General features: G+C 56.0%; 2 protein-coding genes across 5 annotated transcripts in view; both read right to left on the reverse strand.

Moving 5' to 3' along the window:
- The window catches only part of MYG1 (MYG1 exonuclease), a 4532-nt gene extending 3758 nt beyond the window's left edge, over positions 1 to 774 (reverse strand). The window contains exon 1 of the mRNA XM_085320181.1: positions 720 to 774. Within this exon, the coding sequence (XP_085176307.1) occupies positions 720 to 774 (55 nt within the window). The remainder of the gene's footprint in view (positions 1 to 719) is intronic.
- Positions 775 to 1300: 526 nt separating this feature from the next.
- VDR (vitamin D receptor) overlaps positions 1301 to 19691 on the reverse strand; it is a 38567-nt gene continuing 20176 nt past the window's right edge. For 2 of the 4 annotated variants that reach the window (XM_085320172.1, XM_085320175.1), the window contains 9 exons: positions 19553 to 19624; positions 17708 to 17858; positions 11799 to 11929; positions 5158 to 5342; positions 4501 to 4624; positions 3769 to 3940; positions 3054 to 3205; positions 2440 to 2556; positions 1301 to 2279 (listed from right to left, as the gene is read on the reverse strand). In XM_085320172.1, coding sequence (XP_085176298.1) covers positions 2020 to 2279; positions 2440 to 2556; positions 3054 to 3205; positions 3769 to 3940; positions 4501 to 4624; positions 5158 to 5342; positions 11799 to 11929; positions 17708 to 17858; positions 19553 to 19616 — 1356 coding nt within the window. In that variant the 5' untranslated portion in view covers positions 19617 to 19624 and the 3' untranslated portion in view covers positions 1301 to 2019. Of the gene's footprint in view, positions 2280 to 2439; positions 2557 to 3053; positions 3206 to 3768; positions 3941 to 4500; positions 4625 to 5157; positions 5343 to 6769; positions 7194 to 11798; positions 11930 to 17707; positions 17859 to 18135; positions 18285 to 19552; positions 19625 to 19691 lie in introns of those variants that run through there. The other 2 variants (XM_085320173.1, XM_085320174.1) reach the window with 2 other exon arrangements.

Consider the following 19691-nt stretch of genomic DNA (forward strand, 5'->3'; position numbering starts at 1 on the left):
ACAGACACACGGACACGCGGCCGGCCCCACGCGCTCCCCCACCGCACAGACACCCCTGCGCAGACACGCAGCCCCGGCGACAGCCGGACACACGGACGGGCGCGCGCAGACAGACACACGGACAGGCAGCCCCCAAAAACGAGCTGGGCGCTTTTCCCAAGCGTCAGGTTTATTCGCCAGGAGCAGCCGCCGCCCCGGGAGCCTCCCGGCCCGGCCCCCCCCCCGGATAAAGTGCATCGCCGCCGGATCCGGCGTTCCCCGTCCTTAAAATCCGCCTCCCGGCGACGTTAACTCGGTTCTTTGCACGGGGCGGCTCCGCTCGGCCCTTTTCGGGACAGGTGAATCCCAGGGAAAGCTCGGAGCGGTGCCGCGCGCGGCACGGGATGCGGCGGCCGTTCCCCGTGGCTGCCGAGTCCCCGCTCGGAGATTCCCGGTCCAAAGGCACGAGCTGGGGCTGGCGGCACGGATGGGCCCCGGGAAGGGCCCGGGCAGCAAGGAGGGAGGCCGGAGCGGGGATCCGGGCCGTCGCCTTCCCCGTGGCGGCGGGGTCGCAGCGGCTTTTCCATGCTTCCCGGTGCGGAAAGGAGCCGGGATGGCGCCGGCGGCCCTCCAAGGCGCTCCTTGGCTCCCGCGGCGCCCCGCGAGCTCCACGCACGCGACAGCAGCCCACCCTTGCCCCTGCGCCCCCTCCCCTGCCGCCGGGCCCGGAGTTCACCCACTTCGGCTGCTTCCCGGTCCCTGGTCCCGAATCCCTCCTGGGAAGTTTGCTCCCATCACGCCGCTTGCTTTTTCTTGGGAGAATTGTTTCCTCTAATCTTAAAACGCCGCCGGGGAGAGCAAGGATCCGGCAGCTGGGAAGCGCTGGGAGGTTTTGGCACGCAGGCGAGGCGGCGTCGCAGCACGGAGCCGATCGCCCCGGCGTCCCCGCGGGGCGGCACCGAGCGGGGAGAGCCGGGCGAGGTGGGGGGTACGGGGAGGGGGGCAGCCCCGAGCAGCCTCCGGGCTGTTTTTGCTGCAGCGTCGCGCGGGAATCCTCCAAGGCAGGCCGGATCCRAGCTCGGAGGGCAACGGCGCCCCGGGGGCTGCGCCGCTGCCGCGGGCGTTTTGCTCCCGACTCGCGGCCCCGAGGTCCGAGAGCGCGGAGGAGGCTCCGCGGGCTTGGCGCGGGCTTGGCAAACCTCCTGAGGACAGTTTGGTGCCGGGGTCTCGCCGTGGCGCRGAGCCTGGCCGCTCCCCCCTGCAGCCCTCCGCTCCCTCGTCGCCGGGCAGTAGTGTTGGGAACGCAAATATCCCCACTGAAGGTTTACGACAAATCTCCCCTTTCGAGCCAGAGCTGAGCCCTGACACGCGTCTTCGGCCTCCTACCAGTCTCGCAGCGGCTCACGGGAGCGGGTTTTGTCGACGATGCACGCAGCGACGCGGAGCCCGCAGCGGAGCCTCGGCCGCGGTGACCACGGCATTTTTTTTTTTTTTGCAGGGATTCGAGGTGCACAATTCGCTCAACATTTCCCTTTCTGAAAGGCGGGGGGCGGGGGCCGTGCGCAGGGGGTGTCTCGGGCAGCCCTGAACACACGCGGCGTCTGTGCTGCAGAGTTCAGAGGAGCAGCGGAGGGCGGCGCCGAGCACTCGCCGCCGCAGCTCCACTTCCCCGTGCAAAATCCCAGCACTTCTCTTTCCAAGTAGCCCGACCGTTCAGTTCGGAAAGAAGTGGTTTGAGGCAGCCCAGCACAACGACAGCCTCAAAACGTCCATAAAGGGATAAGTCAGCTCTTGCAGGYGGCAGACAAGTCGCTCACGGAAGGGGAAGAGGGACCAAACACAGAAGTGGGTCTGTCACCGCTCTGCAGCGAGCAAACCCAGCCACCGTGGAGGAGAAAACAAAGCAGAACTGCCAGTAGTGTGAAATCAAACCGTCTACGTACAAACTCCTGCCCAGGGTCACATCCCGCTGCTCGCTGCCTCTGGGAAGCCGGGCTGACTTATCCCTTTATTTGTGGGTGCTCAGCCCCACGTGCGGAGTCAGGATATCTCGTTGCCGAAGACTTCGAGCACCAGCGGCGTGAGCTGCATGCTGTGCTCGGGCTGGAAGGAGAGGCAGCGGTACTGCTTGGAGTGCTCTTCGTTCAGGCTCCGCAGGTCGGCCAGCTTCTGGATCATCTTGGCGTAGAGCAGGCGGCTGCCTGGCGGGGGGTGCCTGCAGCGGATGTAGGTCTGCAGGATCTCCGAGAGGCGATCCTGGAGCGACTCCACCAGCGATGTGTCCTGCACGCCGGGGCGATCTGGAAAAGGGCACCGCTGCCAGCTCTGACACGGAGTCACTCCCTCCCTCCCCGTCCCACCACGGCAGAGAGGCAGGGAATGATCATATTTAGGGGCGAGCGCATTAGCAGAGCAAAAACCAGGCAGGTTAGTGACCCCTGGGCAYGAGTTTCCTCCTACCTGGGGACAGGATGCAGATGGCCATGAGGAGGACGTGCTCTTCTTCATGAAGGTTCAGCTTCTTCAAGCCAACCTGGAATTTCACCAGCGGCTCGAGCAGGTCCAAGCTGTGGCCAGCTGCAGAGAAAGGCCTCGTTAGCGCAGTCGCTCTGAGACAAGACCTCCCATGGCYGAGACACGAGAGTGGAGGCAGAGCAGCTTTCCAGCCTTCACGACAGCTCGGTGCAAACCAAACTCAATCCCCAGTGCAGGGCAGGGAGGCTGGAGGCAGCTCTGAGTTACCACCGCGCTCCCRGCTTTGTTTTCCTTTGGGAGTTGACGGCTCTTTCCAGCCATCCAGGCAGACTGCAAGATGCACACGCACGCCGCAGCACGGAGCTCGGAGGGTAAACAGAGCCCAGCTGACACCGGGAGGGGGGCTCAGCCTGCCCGTGACACTGCTGAGCTACTGCTGGCTCTCGCCGGCCTTGCAGCCTGCCAGCACATCTCTGTTTACAGACTACTCAGTGCTGGATTTTTGCATCTGAATTTAAGGCTGGGGATGACATTTCTYGGCCTGCGGCCAACGGGAGAGCGCCCAGCAGCACGGGCTGCTCCGAGCCTGGCACCTTTACCTTGGGTGACATCACTGATCCTGTACTTGAAGTCGTTGCTGCCRCAGGTCCACGTCATGTCCTCCAGGGTGAAGGACTGGTTTGAACGCAGCATGATCACCTCAATGGCGCTGGATTTCAGCAGGGCGATCTGGTCTTCTGCTGTCAGATCCCTGCGAAGGGGGAAAGGGGTTGGCGTGAGACTTCCCTGATGAGCAGGGGAGAAGTTCACAACGTTCATGGGCCAGGTTCTCTCTCGGTAACCTGGTGCCTTTTCTGGCTACATCCTAGGGCCATCCCAGCTTCTCCCTCTGCCYGAGTTTCTAACAAAATTAAGCAGCAGGTGGTTCTGCAGCCACATTTATTGAGCAGCATCACCCAGAGCCCTGGGCACCAGCCTCGCTCTTGCTGTGCTGGAGTTAAACAGGATCCACGGTCCTTCACAAACCGGAACAGAGACAGCTTGCATGGCCTTCAGTGTCTTTCTCAGGAGCTCAAGCATTTTTGCTGACAGAGCCCAGGAGAGCAAGGCTAAAGACAGAAGAAGAGGAACCTCAGAAGGGAGGGGAGAGAGAAAACACAAAAGTAGCCATGGAGCTGTGGAGGGAACAGAGCCCGACGTACAGCTGTGAAGAGGAAAGAGAGAAAAATGAACTGTCTGTGGAGGGTGGCAAGAAATGCATCAATTCCAGTGAACAGAAAGCCACACACTCTGTGTCTGGAAGCGATATCTCACCTGAATCCCGGGATCATTTTGGCAAAGCCGATCACCTTCTGTATGCTGTAGCTGACCAGGTCCGCCAAGTGCGGGAGCATGGAGAGGTGGGAGAGGTCGATGTTCACGGAGGTGCTCTCGTCGTTCTCCTCGGAGAGGACCAGGTTCGAGAACATCGGGGGCTCCACGGACTCTGCAGAGAGGCAGACAGGCAGGTCAGAAGGTGCCTCGGCCACGGGCACCCATCACGGGCGAGGGCAGAGACGCCAGCCCGGTGCGCAAACGCTGCGAGACGGGCGGCTCCCGGCATCCATCCTGCGGGGAGGATCTGTGCGCTGCATTCGGGTGGCACGGGCCGCACAGAGCAGGTGAGGGGCGTCTGGGTGCCCTCGTTCCTGCTGGGGCTCCGGCCGTGCATTGGGAAAGGGGCTCCATGGGGCTGCGAAAGGGCAGCCCCGGCATGTACACCCCGCAACCCGTGGTCCTCCAGTGGTCCGGGCAGCAATCATGTCTGGGGCAGTGCAGATGCAGCCCAGCGTTCACACTCACGCTCCCCTCAGCCTTCCTGAGGAGCCCAGGCACACAGAGGTCCGTGGGGACAGCACTTCACGTGCTTTTAGCTCACAAACAGCCTCCCCCAGGCAGCTCTTAAATAAATTCTCCAGAAGAGGGAAAACAAGCATCTAAATGGCTTGATTTAGATAAACCTGCTGCACTTCCAGGCAGCGCGTGGGCGCCCACTGAGTGCGGTACCTGGAAAAGCGTTGAAAGCATCGGAGCCAAAGAGGTCAGTGGAGTCCTCCGACGACAAGTCCTGAGTGAGGATGGAGGAGGACCTCGCTGCCACCCTGCTGCTCGTGTTGCTTCTCACGGGCGGCTGGAGGAGAGAGCAGGATGTGAGGAACGGGGCTGGGAAAGCAATTTGGTAACGGGCGTTCGCCTGCCGCCAGTGGCGTCAAGATATTGGCACTGGGACTTCTAACTCGTCTCCTGGGGCCGTGAGTCAACCTAGCAAGAAATTTGGGGGATGAAACAGGGAAGGTGTATCTGGGAGAGGAACTGCTTGGATTTGGGAGGGGAGCAGGGATAGGGAAGGGCTTCTCCTTGTTTTATCTGGCGCTGTAGCCAGCGGCCAAGCTCTCTGCGGGAAGTTTGCCCGAGCTGCCTGGGGGCCTGGCCTCCCCTTTCGAACTGAGCATTTGGCAGGTGCCAAACAGAAACAAAGACTTTCAAATCCCAGTAAATAACATTTGTTGCTTCTGTTCAAAAGCTGAGATTGTGCCTAAGCAGAGAGCCCTCCAGTACAACCACTGCTAGTTGAATTTTCCAGCAGGCAGCTGTGATGGGGAACGAGGGGGGCACTGCTGGGATCCTGGCACAGGAATGGGGGCCGGTGTGCCCCGGCCGTACCCGGAACTTGGTGAAGTCGGAGTACGTGGGGTCGTAGGTTTTGTGATGGGCCTCGAGGAGGATGTCGATGACTTTCTGCTGCTCCTCCGAGAGTTTGGGCTTCAGGCTCTCCTTGAGCGCTTCCTCCTCCTTGCGCTTCATTATCATCTCGCGCTTCCTCTGCACCTCCTCGTCTGTCAGGATGACTGTGGGAGGGGAGAAAAGGGACAAGCGTCAGAAACCAGCACACGGAAGCAGAGACTGAACCAACCCCGGGGCCGTGGCAGCCAGCAGCACCCAGCAGCATYGCCGTTTCATCGCTAATGAATCATTAAAACTGCATCGTTTCCATCCTGCTCTTCTCCTCGACCACCAGGTCAGRGCTTCCAGCCACGAGACCGGCGCTGTTTATAGCCCACCTGGGCGCTCTTGGGGGAGGACCAGGTGCAGCGAGGTCGTACCAGCGCTGCCACCGCACGCCTGCCCTGGACGGCAACCTCGCTGTTTACTCTGTGCCTTCGGGTGAAAGAAATCACCGTCCTGCGAGACACGGGCCAGCGGGTTCAYCTCGCTCCAGCGTGCTCCCCGCGCCGTTTTCAGCGCCTGACAACAGAGGGAGCCCGATGCGGCCGCCTTCGGCACCACTCAGCCTCCGGCTCAGGCTACGGCGCTGCAGCGGGGACCAGACAGTCCGTGCATCTGGCAGCGCTTCTGCAGCTCTGGCCCATCGCAAATAAGCTAAGGAAACACTCGAGCATCTCCCTCCTTCCGTGCACAGATATATATTGCTTGTATTATGGGTGACATCCATGGGCAGCAGCCATGGGTTGGACGCAAAGGTGATGCACAATGCTTCTCCCCATTTACTTTGGGAAGCATCCACCAACATTGCCTTTGCGAAGAGCTTCAAGACAGCACAAGGAAGCACAAGGATCCTAAATTCCTGCACAGCAAGGTTGAAAGAGAAGAAAAGTGGCAGAGAACTGTAATGATTTTATACCTTGACCCAGTTTAGGGTAGCAACAACCTTATGCTCTCACCCAAAGTCAAAGATTCACAAAAGCTCTCTTTAACACACAGAGCCAGCAAAGCAAAATCGAAAGGCAAGCCCTAAAAATAGCACCTTGCATTTGTCAGGACGTTATTAGCTTTTTAACCAGCCATTAGCAAAAAACCCCAAGCATGGTATCTGATGACTGGCGGCCTTCTGCCTGCCTCAGGCTGCGCGGAGATTTGACGCTGGGCGAGTCGAGGTGGAATCTGGAGCAAAGAGGTTGGCACAGGGAGACAGGGGCCTGGGGCTTGAGGCGGTCGCTCGAAGGAGCTATTTGCAGCCCTCAGTCCTCCTGCCATGTTTCGCCGACAGCGTTTTTCCAATACATTTTAAAACTTGCACAATCTCAGGGAGGACTGGAAGGTCTAAGAAGCAGGGAAACACCTGGTTTGGGCCAAAAGGTCGCTCCCGTGATCGGCACATTAGGATTAGCTCCCCGGAGACAGCGCAATTGCTTGGAGAGGGCGGGGAGGGGGAAGAGCAGTGCAAACAAGGGGTTAGTAAGCAAAGCTGGGCCCGATCGTGGACCCCAAAGGTGAAAAACCCAGTGGGGAGGAAGAGGAACGCATCAGACCCCACCTGGGAGCTGCATGTGATGAGGGAAACGCTCAGGAATGAGGAACGGGACCCCGCTGCCCGCAGGGAGAGGGCTCAGCCCCAGGTTGCTGAGCATCGGGGCTGCAGCAGGGATTATCGCAGGTGTCCAAATTAGGCAAATCTAGGATCCTGCAGATTTCCAGAYCCTGCAAGTTCTGGAGAAATTAGCAAACACCCACGGGGCTGTTTGGAGAGAGCAGCTGTTGGGATGAGACTGCAAGGCATTCCTCTGCCTTTGGGAAATCCACCCCTCGAACTCGCTTGCTGCTTTAGTCCCCATCGCAGCGACCAGGCGAGAGGGCTGGGCCGGTCGGCTCCTCCGGTGGCTCCAAATTCCTCCTTATGCAGCCTAGAGTCGAAGGACGGCCACTGGGACACCGCCCACTCGCCCCCAGCACACGAGAGCCACTCACCCCTCAAGTGAAGGAGGAGGAGGAGACCGGAGGGGAGGAAGAGGGCTGGATGCTCCTACGCTGGTCGCGTTTTCGGGCCGCTCACGCTGCTGCCTTTGCGAGCGGTTACGGCACGACTGGGGCTTCAGCTTGGCCTCGTTGCRAYTAGCCTCCTTTAAACGCTCAGCATYGGAAACGTTTGCTTACAGAGGACTGTCAAAACAGATTTGTTTCCAGCGCTTGCCAGGAGAAACACGGAGTCTCCAACACTTCTCCGGCTGGTAGGAGCTGGGAAGCAAAAGCACTTCCCAAAGCATCGCTCCTGGGGGGCGAACGGATGCCAGCCCTACCCCGCAAGGCAGCCAGATTCCCCTCTACGGGGACTACGTAACGGAGCACCGAGGTCCCCYGTTTGTCCCAGTGTCCCTGGAAATCGGAGAGGAGGAAAGCTTGCAGCGGGGGGGGGGAAAGCAAGAGGGGGAACAGCAGTGGCTTAAATCACAGCTCCTGAACCAGCACCGGAGGGCGAAGCGGAGCCCTGATGGCAGCTGCCCCGGCTACTGCTCGCTCCCCTGCCAAGCGGGTCRCGTCCCGCCGACGCGGCCGAGCCACGGCTAAGCGAAGGAACGCTCKCACGGCTTTCGGAGACGCCTTTCCAGATGCTCAGCCGCTGCCGGCCTCCAAGGCCGCTCTAATTACAGAGGACGCTGGGCATTTATAGCATGTGCTTCAAAAGCCCACGGGGAGCAGAGACGCTTCCCAGCCGGCGCGCGAACGCCAAACTCCGCCGAATGACGTTTTCCCGGGCGGCCGCAATTCTTCGCTTCCTCTAACGTTGCCGCTGCGCCTCCTCGCCAGGCTCCGACGTCAGCGCGGGGCCCGGAGCACAGGCGTTGCACAACGCGGCTCCCCAGAGCGGGGAATAACACATTCCTCGTTCGGGGCCTCGGGGACTTTTTTTTTTTGGTTTAGGAACAGCAGCCTTTTCAGGGAAGCAGAGGAACGCTGGAACCGGCGCCGCTCCCAGCACCGCTCCGCGCTTCGGAGGACGACGAGTCGTTAAGAACTGAGCTGGAAATAGCTTTTGGATGGCTTGAGGGGGCTCTGCGCTGTGCGGCGAGGGGACGCAGCTGCCTCYGGGGTGGTCGGGCCAGGAAGATGAGCTTCGGAGAGGGTTATCCCCTTCTGATCCTGTCCCCCCGCCGCCTCCACTTAACTCGGCCCTGTGCGGCCGCCCCCGCTCAGCTGCCTSCTCTGCGCATCCCTCCAGGCTGCTTCAGGAAATTCCCCCGCTTCCCATTTCCACTCCTTGCCCTGGCTCCCAGCTGACGATATTTCTGCTCTGTTCCCCTCCCCTTTTGGGGATTTGCGGCATGGAGGACGTAACTCCGGCCTCGTGGCGGGAAAGCTCCAGGGCGGCCGAGAAGAAACCCGTCTGCCGTGCCGGTGCGTCRTAAACCCCGCAAACCCGATAAAAGCAGGGGCAGAGGGGCTGCGAGACGCGATTCACCCGAAGGTTAGGGGCGGCTGCGGAGGCCGGCGCTTCGGCCAGCCCTGCACCCCAGCGGGACGCTGCGGACGCGGCTCCCGGCCCCAAAACAAGGGGAGCGAACGGGCTCTCGGCCAACACCARGAGACCTGTTCACATTTTATTCCCCTTTAGCTCCTTGCTGACCCAGCCCCGGCCAGCCAGCGGTAAAGCCCCCACTCAGTGCCCGGTGGGAGGCAGATCCCGCCTCCGGCAGCTGGACCCGCTCCGGAGAGCGGGCTCAGGTGATCCGCACGTCCCAACCCGCCCTGCTGGGGCTGACGGCTCTGCTCCCAGCGCTGCGGTGAACCTGGGAAGGTTTCTGAAGCCGATTCAGGTGCAGAACAAGCCTGCGGGCAGGTGCTTTCGAAGCCGATCTAAGGTAGTTTTAGCCATCCACCTCTGCTATCCCGCTGCAGCAGATGCTTCGCAGGGGTCTAGCACAGGGCGAGCGAAGGGGGCAGCCCGGTGCCAGCAAGGCTGCCCCAAAAGGAAAACTGCTCCGGAAAGCGGTGTCTAGAAACGCTCCTTCCTCCGTTTGCCGCCCAGGCTGCTAGACGGAGCTCGCCTCCGCTTATCGCCCGCTGCCCGGCCCCGTCCGCTCGCCCTGAGCTTTACCCCACGCCGATAAGACAGGCGGAAAACCACAAATATTTGCTAACGTCGCCTGCGGACAGCTTGGGGCGAACCTTCGGCGTTGCGGCTGGGCCATAAATCAATCTGATTGCCTCGTCCGCCCTGCTGCCGACAGACCGCTGCAGCCTCYAGCCCCCACCCCGGGGCCGGCTCTGACCCTCGCTGCTCCCGTGCGGGAAGGCGCTGCCCCCCTCGGCGCCAGCTCCCAAAGGAGGGCGAAGGTGGGGGACGCCAACAGCCCCCTCCTCGAGGCAGGGGGGCTTTGCCCCAGGGCGATTTCTGCCACTTGATTTTGGGAAGCGAGGCGGCCGTGCTGCTGCATGGGTTCAGGCTGCGAGAGCTCCGCAGCCTGGGGCTGTCTGCATCGGAGCCCAAATTAACGCAGACGCCGAGGCCACCAGGCTTTGCCCTCGTGCTGCTCACGCCGGTCACGTTTTCTCCTTCGGATCCCATCAGCACCAGAGCAAAAACCGAGCTGCCGTGGCGTCCGTCGCGGCAAAGAGTGCTCAGAGAAGACACCAACCCCCRTCATGAGTTTAAAGATTCCCTGCTCAACCTAAAAATAAATAGCAGCACACTTTGTTCCCTTGCATTTAAGCAGCAAAGTCCACGGGAAGGCTATTTTTAGTCTTTCCAGGTTAGGTTTCATTAATAGAGCAGCAGTTTGCTACCCAGGGTGTTTACAAGTTAACTCCTGCAGGAGCCACCGTACCCCCAGGACTTGGCCCTGGCTGGGGTGGAAACACTCCGCACATCGCTGCCGCCGGACGTTCCTGGCCAGCTCCTCTCCCGGGTAATTAGCTGGTGCAAGTCAACACAATCCCCTCGTTAGCAACAGTTACGCCAAAGCGGCCGCAGCAACCGAAGCCTCAGGCGCTCGGCTGGGCGGCTTTAGAGGCCAAGGACGGCGCCTTTTCTCCCTGCGAGGCTTCACGTGTAACGATCACAAGGTAACGTGGGCAGAAAAGAAAAGGCCGACGAAGRAAACCGGTCTCCTACTGCTCTGCAAAAGGCACGTGACGACGCTTCAGAGATGATTTTCAAGCAGAAAGTGCCTAACGGTGTCATCTCAATCATTTGCAACCCCTAGGAAAGCTGCTCAGATGCAGAAATAAATGCCAAAGCAGGAAAACTCCAAGTCTGCCTGTTGCACAGAGCTTTCTCCAGGTTGCTCAGGCAGCTATGAAGAGCTAGGCTGACTCTTTGCTCTCACCCAAAATGTTCACATAGCTTAAAACATTAAACCAAAGCGAGCGATTCCTTCTACAGGGCAAAACATGGGACATAATCATCTGCACTTCCCCACAGAGCAGCGACCATGGGCTCRMCCCTCCCTGCACCCATGCAAAAGCYGCAGTGCATTACCAAGTCTTTGTTTCTCTACCTCTTTTTGGGGCAYCGCCGCTAGCTTAAAAGGATGCAGGGAGCTGCTTGACTCTTATGGACAAGTGGGAATTTAGGCGGGTGTTTTGTAAACTCCTGCAAGTTCTCCTTCTCCGGAGGACGCAGAGCTGTGCTTCAGCAGCGCCCTGTGATGTCAAGCGCTGTTTGCTCTCTACTCATCGCGTCAGGCAGTGAGCGCCACTTAAATTTTCCAAGCTGGGTCAACTTTTCAGGTCCATCAATCATAGGACCTGATGTCTTGTTTGCAGAGTTTCCTAGCAGAAGGCTATTATTTTGGTTTGAACACTATGTGAACGCTAGTCTTCTCCTGAAGCCTTTGGACGTGGAAAGAGCGTGTACGTAGGAGGAAGTGTGCCAAACAGATTTTATTTTTAAGAGCTGCTTGTCTATAAATATCATTGAAGAAAATAAATATTTGGCCAACATTAGTTTGTTTGGATTGGGTTAAAATCTACTTTGCTTCCTTTTGCTATTTGCTTAAGTCTCTGCCATGCACGTGGCCAGGCTCACGCTGCAAGAACAAGGATGCAAAAGGGATAGCCCGGAGGAAAGCGCCAGCAAATTCCATGCTCACGGAAATGAATATAGCGCAGTGTGTCCGGTAACGGGGAATCCCGTTCAGTTCTCGCTGCCGGCTTGGATACAGGGAGGAACGCGCAAAGACTCGTTGCGAGAGGACGGTGACTTTGCATAGGCAGGACAAGAGCAAGTTCAGTCCATCTAACCGGGCATTAAGCTGAATTAGCTGCTCTCACCGCGCAGATGCCCAACAACAGCCAGCAGCGGTAATTTGGCTCTAACGCAGGCCGACCCCACAGATCGCTAACCAACACAGGAGCAGCCTCAACCGTTAAATCGGCTCCTCTTAATCATCACCCAGCAACATCCCCCGCCCTCTGCGCCCTCTCTGAGCCTGGCCAAGTCTTTGTAAAGCTCTCAAGCTTCACGCTCGCGTGCCTTCCTTCCGCGCCGTGGGTTAATCGAGAAGGAAGAGGCCGTCACGGCGCAAAGCCGAACCGCTCCGCCCGGGCCGGCGCGTCCGCGTACTCACACTCTTTCATCATGCCGATGTCCACACAGCGCTTCAGCCGGCAGGCCTGGCAGTGCCGCCGGTTGTCTTTGGTGATTTTGCAGTCGCCGTTGAACGGACACGTGAACATCGCCTTCCTCTTCATGCTTCTCCTGGCAGGGAGCAGAAGACGACGTCTTGGGTTAGTCACCCCTGTTTGATTGTGTAAGAAACTGCTCTAAACGTTGATGGGAAACAAACACAAATGCAACTTTCTGCACTACAAACTGCTGGAAAGACATCGCCAAGAACATGCCGGAAACGTCCYCTGACAGTTGCTCAGAAAGAATAAGCAGGAAAAGCTGCACCAGGTTGCATGAACAGACCTACTGGCCTGCTCTTAGAGGTTTGAATGCTTCTTAACAGCACAGAAAAGTAGGGCTCATTGAAAGGACACAGCCTCCGAGTTCACCAGCAGCCTTCTGGTTCGCAATAGGTATTTTGAAGACCAAAAGAAAAAGGTTGGAAGGATTCTAGAAGAACCCATACCTGAGCCACCGGCTGCAAAAGAAACCAGAACACAGGCCAGCATGTACCAAAGCAACACGTGTTATTAAACATTTACCAGCCTTCAAAGCCCTGCTTTGCTAGAATAACTGGCTGGAGCGCATGCTTCTGTGTACACAGAAAGAAATCTCACTGCAGGGTACAAGAGAAACAACGCTTAACATAATAACCTCTCTTCCACCAAAACCGCACCGTGCCACGTTAATCCACTGCTACAATCAGGACCGTAAATCTTCCAAGTACAAAGGGTCAAAGCCACAGTTTCCAGCTAAAACTTGCCTCCCGATGCGGCTGTTCTCCGTGAGATCCACTAATGACACACTGCAAGCACAGCCGYGCTTTTACATCGGGGCGGTTTCTCCGCTCGGAGATGCTACATCTTCGCTCTGGAGGAAGAAAGCTACTCGAGGAYCTGCCGCCAGCGAGCTGAGCTCGGGCCAGCCCTGAGCACGCAAGTTATCGCTAAATCCGCGGCACAAGTTTCAGCACGCAGATAAAGAGTCGCCCCGCTGGAAGGGATCGTTCTAGCAAAGCCCCCCCACCCCGCGACGCCGTTATCGCTTCCGCTGGCGGCACGCGACCCCCGGGCCCGGGAGGCTGGAATCGCGGATGCGCCAAACGGATGCCGGCAGGCCGAGACCGCGATGGCAGCCGGGCCGCCGGCCAGGAACGCCGCCAAGTCTGCGCTTATAGCGTTTAAATATAAAATGTGTTCTCGGGCTGCGGACCCGAGCGGCACACAGCATGCAATTAGGGGCTATTTTAGAAAGGCTGATGTAAACAAACAGCTTTTTACTCTCCCCGAACCTAACAGCTGAATAAATGCATATAGGAGAATTAATACAGGAGAGGCCGACTACAGTCTAGGGGGATGGCAGAGCCCTCTGCAATCCACCCAACACTGGAGACCAGCAACGTCCAGTTAGGAACTGGTTTCGTTCAACGGCTCGTTCGCARTGTTTTGCTTGTCTCCAAGTTTCCCCCAAGAACAGCAGAGCCTTTGCTCTTACAGGTAGGGAGACAGACACCGCTCAACTGGATAAGGATTTGGAAACAAACACCCCGAAACGTCCCAGTTTCGGTGAGCAACTCAGGCATTTTTTGAGCATTCGAGGGCAGGCAGCCGGCTTGTCTTTTCCCCTGCAGCCTGGGGCAAAGCTGGAGAATGTACAAACAACGAGAGAAACACAAGGCCCTCRGGCAGGGAAAGAAGTCCCGGGCACGAGGGCAAGCAAACATTATGGTTTTGGTATGAAAATTGCAGTTTATTAGAATACAGGGTAGCTGGGCACAATAGAGGGTTTCTAAGAAGCCTCTTCTCCGCCCCAAGGGCCCTCTGCAACGACAGGCCACAGCGTTACATCAGCGGCAGCGAGCCCCAGGCACGCAGCGGGAGTACACGCTGTCCAGCTCCGTGGGCTTCGGTGTCTCTCTACAGAGCTCCAGAACCAGCCATTTCAAGGCTCATTTAGATCAGTGTCCCAGGCACGCTGCCGAATGTTAAAAATAATCTAGATCCCTCCCTGCCCAAACCGAGCCTGTGGGTAAGAGTAAACACGTCCGTGTCCAGCGGAAAGGAAAGCTCAGGTTTGCAGAGCTAGGAGCAACGTGCTCTGAGGTCAGGGCTGGCTGTAACATGGGCTGGAGGGAGGAGAAAAAAAAAATTGGGAACTGCTGAGCAAAGGGACCACATGCAAACACAAGCATTGCAAGGCACAGGCTGCCCGAGGGTCTGCTCAGAGGGCAGGTACCTGGCACCCACCAGGGCCTGCAGGACGCTCATCTCACGGGCGCAGAAACAGTCCTTTTGGTTTTGCTTTGCCCAGCGGATCTGTCCCCAGCGAGGGTACGACAGCCACAGAARAGACCACAATTTGCCTACCTTTGGGTCTGCGAGCCAGGAAACCTCATCACTAATCTCAGCATCTATCCTGTAACAGCAGCAATTCAGCTCTGCATTCGTTCTTCAGCAGAAAGATGCCTTGTGGTCCTAATTAGCATGCACACAGCAGGGTTAACCCCCCCCCCAAATGGTTTTTAGAGTATTGTAAATTTTAAATTATGCAAAAGACAGATGGTAAATACTGGCCCTGGCCACCCCCTCGGGAGGGAGGGTAGAGCCAGGCGCAGATTTGCATCGCGTTGCAGGTATTATTGGTGCACTCTGTCCTCCCCCTCTGCCAGCCAGGATTGGTCTTCAAAGCAAGTCTCCCTCCGCATTTTTATTAGCGGCAAGGGCTCTCGCTACACACACGACTCACATTTAGAGAACTTATGAAACACCCAGTTTCCTGAGAGCTAACTCTACTCATAACCAAACCCTGCAGTGTCCTGCCTGGCCTGTCCCATTCGTCACCCTCCCCCCCATGAGCTGGGGACCACAGAGCTAACACACAAGGAGTCATTTTGCTTCAAGGAGAGAAGCAGATACCTAAAGCCATTTGGAGTAGGACAATTCTCTGCTTCTTCCCAGAGAAGTCCCCTGACACACCAACCACCACGGCAGTGCTGGGAGCAGAGCTGCGGCTTCTCTGGCACCGCTTTCCTTTCAATCTGCATCTTCTCTCCCAAATCCTGCCAGCTCCAACTCCCTCTTCCGATCCCAGGAGCCGGTCAGACAACTGCACCTTGCCCTGAGATTTCTTTAGCGACCCATGACACATTTCTTGCTGGGAAACATTAGCAACAGCCCTTTGAAACAAGCCAAGAAGGGAGAGGAAAAAAAAAAAAATCCAGAGGGGCTGAGCGTGCCTGGTGTCTGCTTCCTGCTGCCCTGTTTCCACCCGCAGCACCTTCACTACAGAGCTGGCCCAGGTGTCTCCAGGCTGCAGACATACCTTGGGCAGATGCACATCTCCGGGTGGGTGCAGACACCCACACCCCGTGGTCTAGGATCACTTCTGGCCTCTGCACCACCCTAGAGTTCAGTATCCTTCCCCTCCCRTATCTAGAAATCCAGAGCCAGACCTGAGGGCTGCCCGCTTTCCAGCGATTCGCGCAGCCACACGGGTGCAGGAGGCTGCTGTAACGGGACAGACTGTCTGAAGCTGAACTCCAGCTCCAGAGAAGCGCAAAGTAGTGACAGATTTATGTCAACAGCCAAGAAACAAAACAGTTTCACAGAGAACACAGCAAAGAACAATAGAGGAGGATTACAGGAGTGGAAGATGCAGTGATGTAGACAGGATGGGTGGGGAGTTATTAGGTTTTGAAATACTTTGAAAGAGCTTTTCCAAGCAGCTCTGCTATTACTGCCCAGTGCCACTGAGCTGGGGGAGAAAGGAGAGAGACCTAGGAGCACGGAAGAAACCAGAGAAAGCTCTGGATGCTTCAGCCAAGTCACAGCAGAATAAATCACTCCAATTTAGCTCCCTTTTAAGAGCTCCTGAGCAAACAACAAAGCTCAATAAAAGGCTACAGCAGCCATTAGGCTCATTAGTATACAGTGGACTTTGAAATAAGTGGCCAAAGGTTGTCTCAGGTCTGTTCATGCTGCAGGTTATGTGCACATCTGAAMACCCAGAGGTGCCTCCAGCCTCCTAACACCTCTGCAGAGTCATTAAGTAAACGAGCTAGAAGGCCCTGGGTTATGTTAAATTAATGCTGGGAAATTTTAACCCAACAGCTATGTCCAAGGCAGAACTGCAGCTTTGGGGGGAGCGTATTAGGGGTCCAACCTCMCCCACAGCAGCACTGCAGTGTTTTCCCATAGAAGGCACTTGAATACTGTGATGCAGCAAGCATTAAACCTGTAATTAACTCCATGATTTAAAAGGGCTTGTAAACAAGGCCGTTTAAGCAAGAGCAAGACCTAGCATTGGGAAAGCACGTCTAGAAAGGAAGATTGAAGTAGTAATAAAAAGCTTAAATTGAAAATAAAGGCTTTATATGGAGCATGAAGGGCTAGTTCAGGAYTATGGCTTTCTTTGGCATTACAGCGGCTACGCAGAATCATAGAATTAAACACCAGTGTTCCACGTTTGACGTGGTTACACTGGTGCAACACTAGAGATGGGGGAACGTGGCAGCGTTTGCCGAGTCGGGGGTGCAGGGCTTTGCACCATTAGCATTCAGAGCCACACCACAGCCAGTAAAGGCTCACCAAGCAGCACCGGCCACTTCAGAGGACAAAATGAGGCAGTTTCCCCCTGCTGCTGCGGACGCTATAGAGACAGGGAAAGACACTAAATCACAGCGTGGAAGAGAGCACCTAAGGAGTTACCCATTCGGCATCAGTAATTGAGGAAAATGTTGTTGTTCGGGTTGACCAGCCTTTGAAGCCACCTGATTCGAGAACAGGCTACAAGACTGCGGTATGTGAAAACCCCGCTCTAGCCCCCAAATCCCTGCGAGTGAAGTTATGACTCGGCTCTGCAAGTTTTGCTTTRCTTGTCCAGCTCACCACCTAGAGCTGATCTCTGCAGTCCCACAGCCACCTGCTGCCATCGTCTCATTATACTGCAAAACACTTGAGCAAGGCTTTTCTCAGCCAGTGCCACACCAGTCATTATCCTACTCTGTTTCACCAGCGCTTAGTCATTCTCTCACTTGGTGCAAGCGATGTGAACTCCCACGTGAACGGTTTTCTACAGGAGTGCTGCCTGGAACACAGACACCTGGCTAAAACTGAGCCATTRAATATCCACAAATGTGCAACTCTGAGGCCTCCACAGCTTCTAGGCACATTTCTGCCTTGCTTAGGACCAGTTTGAGACCACTCAAGACCCCACCTGCCAGCAGAAAAGGCTGCACATGCAGCCTATGTCTGCTTTTAACTCCCCTAAGGGTCACCAGAGTAGTGCGAGTGAAAAAACTGCCTCCAAGTTTGGAAAGAGTTCAGCACCAAGTCTAGCACGTGGGCAGAGCACCCCATACAAGCCCCAGTATGGAGACACTCAGAGCTTCAGAGCAGATTTCAGAGGCATGTTGCTTTAAAGCAAGAGTTTGTGGCTGTTGTTCAGGTTTAGTTTCCAAAGACTGCTGGTTTCAGGTGCTTTTTTTTAACCAGGCCCAGGTGTTGCACATACCACAGCATGCTGGAGGCTGTTMCACTGCTGCCTGCACCATGCACAGCACACAGAGGTCTGCGAGGCTTCCAAACGGATGGAAACCTCTGGCTAATGGGAAACAGTGTGTTTCCCAGCAGCGGGCTGTCACAGCAGCTCACAAGAAGGGAAGGGCTTAGACACCTTTCCATCATCAAGATGGGCGGTCTGCAATACATGCACAAGTCTGGCAAACCCGTTTGCAGCCCAGCTTTGTAGGGAAGCCGACAGCTCGAACAGCAGCCCCGCAGCRCCCCGATGATCACATCGTCTGCTCCTCAAAGCTTGCTGACTGCGGAGGAAAACTTTAACCCTTCCTCCCCAGAGACCCACGCTCACCTGAAGAAGCCCTTGCAGCCTTCACAGGTCATCGCGTTGAAGTGAAAGCCGGTGGCTTTGTCCCCRCAGACGCCACAGATCCGAGGCACATTCCTGTCAAAGTCACCAGCGGGGTCAGGAAGCGAGGTGCTAGCTGCCATGGTCTCCATGTCTGCGGGAGCAGAGGGGGAGAAGAGAAAGCTTGGCACCCATTTATATCTGTCACAGCTTTTTTTAAAAAAACAAATTAGATGCAAATAAAGTTTTTCTTTTTTCCTGGGATTCAATGTGACCAGGCAAGCAAAGMTTCTGTGTTTCTCTGGCTCTGCATGCTAACACCCTAAAGCAGGGTCTAGCTGGTCTACACTGAGCACACACATTTTGCTCCTCTATCCAGCAAAGATGTTGCCGATTCCCCCCTTCCCAYACTCACAGCCATAGGAACGCACCTGGGAAGGCTCTCACGTTATTTTGCTGTGCTTCAGTGGGAAAACTCCTACAGCCAACCCAGAACTTCTGTTTCCCCCTCCACACACACACACTCCTTTGCTTTTGCTTCCAAAAAGCCTTGAAGGCACCAAAATTCGCCCAGATTGAAGCGGCGAAACCTCAGGGAAAAGAGGTCGTGCTGCCCGTCAGCGTGAGCGAAATTTCCCTTGAGCACCAACAGGAAGTGACACCAACACGCTCATGTCAGCTCCCGTAAGCGAGAAAAATCCCAAACGCAAATCAATTGAGCATTGTTTAAAAGATCCTTAACATGGACATAAACAAGCGAGGACAGAAACAGGGCTCCCGCTATGGATTATGTGCAACGTGGCCGAGAAGCAGTATATCGAGGGGGAGCTTTTAATAGACTTTTCCTGGCTTTCAGTATCCCCTGGCAGAAATCTATCTGCTATTAGAAAGATGGAGTATCTAAAGCTACCAAGAGAACAATTGTTAGGAGTTTTCACGGTGCCAAATCTCAGTTAAAAACCACACTGAGACCGTTTTCAGATAGTACACCCAGCAGTTAGATAGGGCTGGTTATATTTTAACTCTGTTTACCCAGCAAGTTCTTAGCAGCTTCTGCACCACAGTTTCCCCATACACTTGGCAGAGTTTCTCTTTTTGTGCCTCCTGGRAGAAACAATTTTGGAGTCGATGCTTTCTAGCATGCTTTTTTAATACTACAGTTAAGCAGTTCCTCAAGAGGCACRGCAGATAGCCGCTGTCTGTGTAGGTCTAGCCTGCTTTCCAAAGGTTTTCAGCTAACATGCTAGAATTATCCTGAATAAAACACTGTATCAGCTGCTTAGTGACTCCACACCAGCAACCATTAGGTCAAAGCAGCAACTAAAATGAGTTCAGAAAAAGAAGAAGCAGGCCAAMTCCTTAATTCAGGTCTCAGTGCAGATCTGCCAGACTGATGTTGTCCAATCCCCCAAAAGCCTGGGCTCCACTYGATCCCCTGCTGGGGGACAGCGGCTCTGCGCAACACCCTGAGCTTGCACACGATGCCTAAAGGCTCTCCAGCCGGCTGAGGCACAGGGGAGATTCTCCCAGAGTACCTGGGGTTGCCTAATTTCCAAAGCTCCTGAGGATCTGGAGTTTCCCTGAGGGCCAGCAAGCTTTAGGCTCAGACTGCTTCTTGAAAATGGAGCTTAAGACACCCATGAAGTTTAAATCCAGTCATATACATCCAAAGAATGCATTCAGGGCTAGATTCTTCTCAGTTCTTAGCTTTATAGGTGTGCCTGCCTTGAAACTGAGGACAGCCAACACTCCTAGCACCTTTAGCTAGCAGTCCTCACCCACAACACTTTGGAAAAAAGCACCCAACCCCAAGGAGAATACCCTTTACGCAGAGAAAAGTTATTTAACCTGTATCTTGGAGATAAGCCATGTTCTGCTGGTGCATTTCCCAGGTGCTCTGGACATGGGACATGGAGCCACCTGCAACCAAGAAGACATAAGCAATAAGGTCTGAAACAGCTCAAAACTTTTGAGGTTGGTGAGTCAA

Source organism: Rhea americana, unplaced genomic scaffold (assembly GCF_003343005.1).
Source record: "Rhea americana isolate MKP2758 unplaced genomic scaffold, rheAme1 scaffold_615, whole genome shotgun sequence".
Taxonomy (NCBI): Eukaryota; Metazoa; Chordata; class Aves; order Rheiformes; family Rheidae; genus Rhea; species Rhea americana.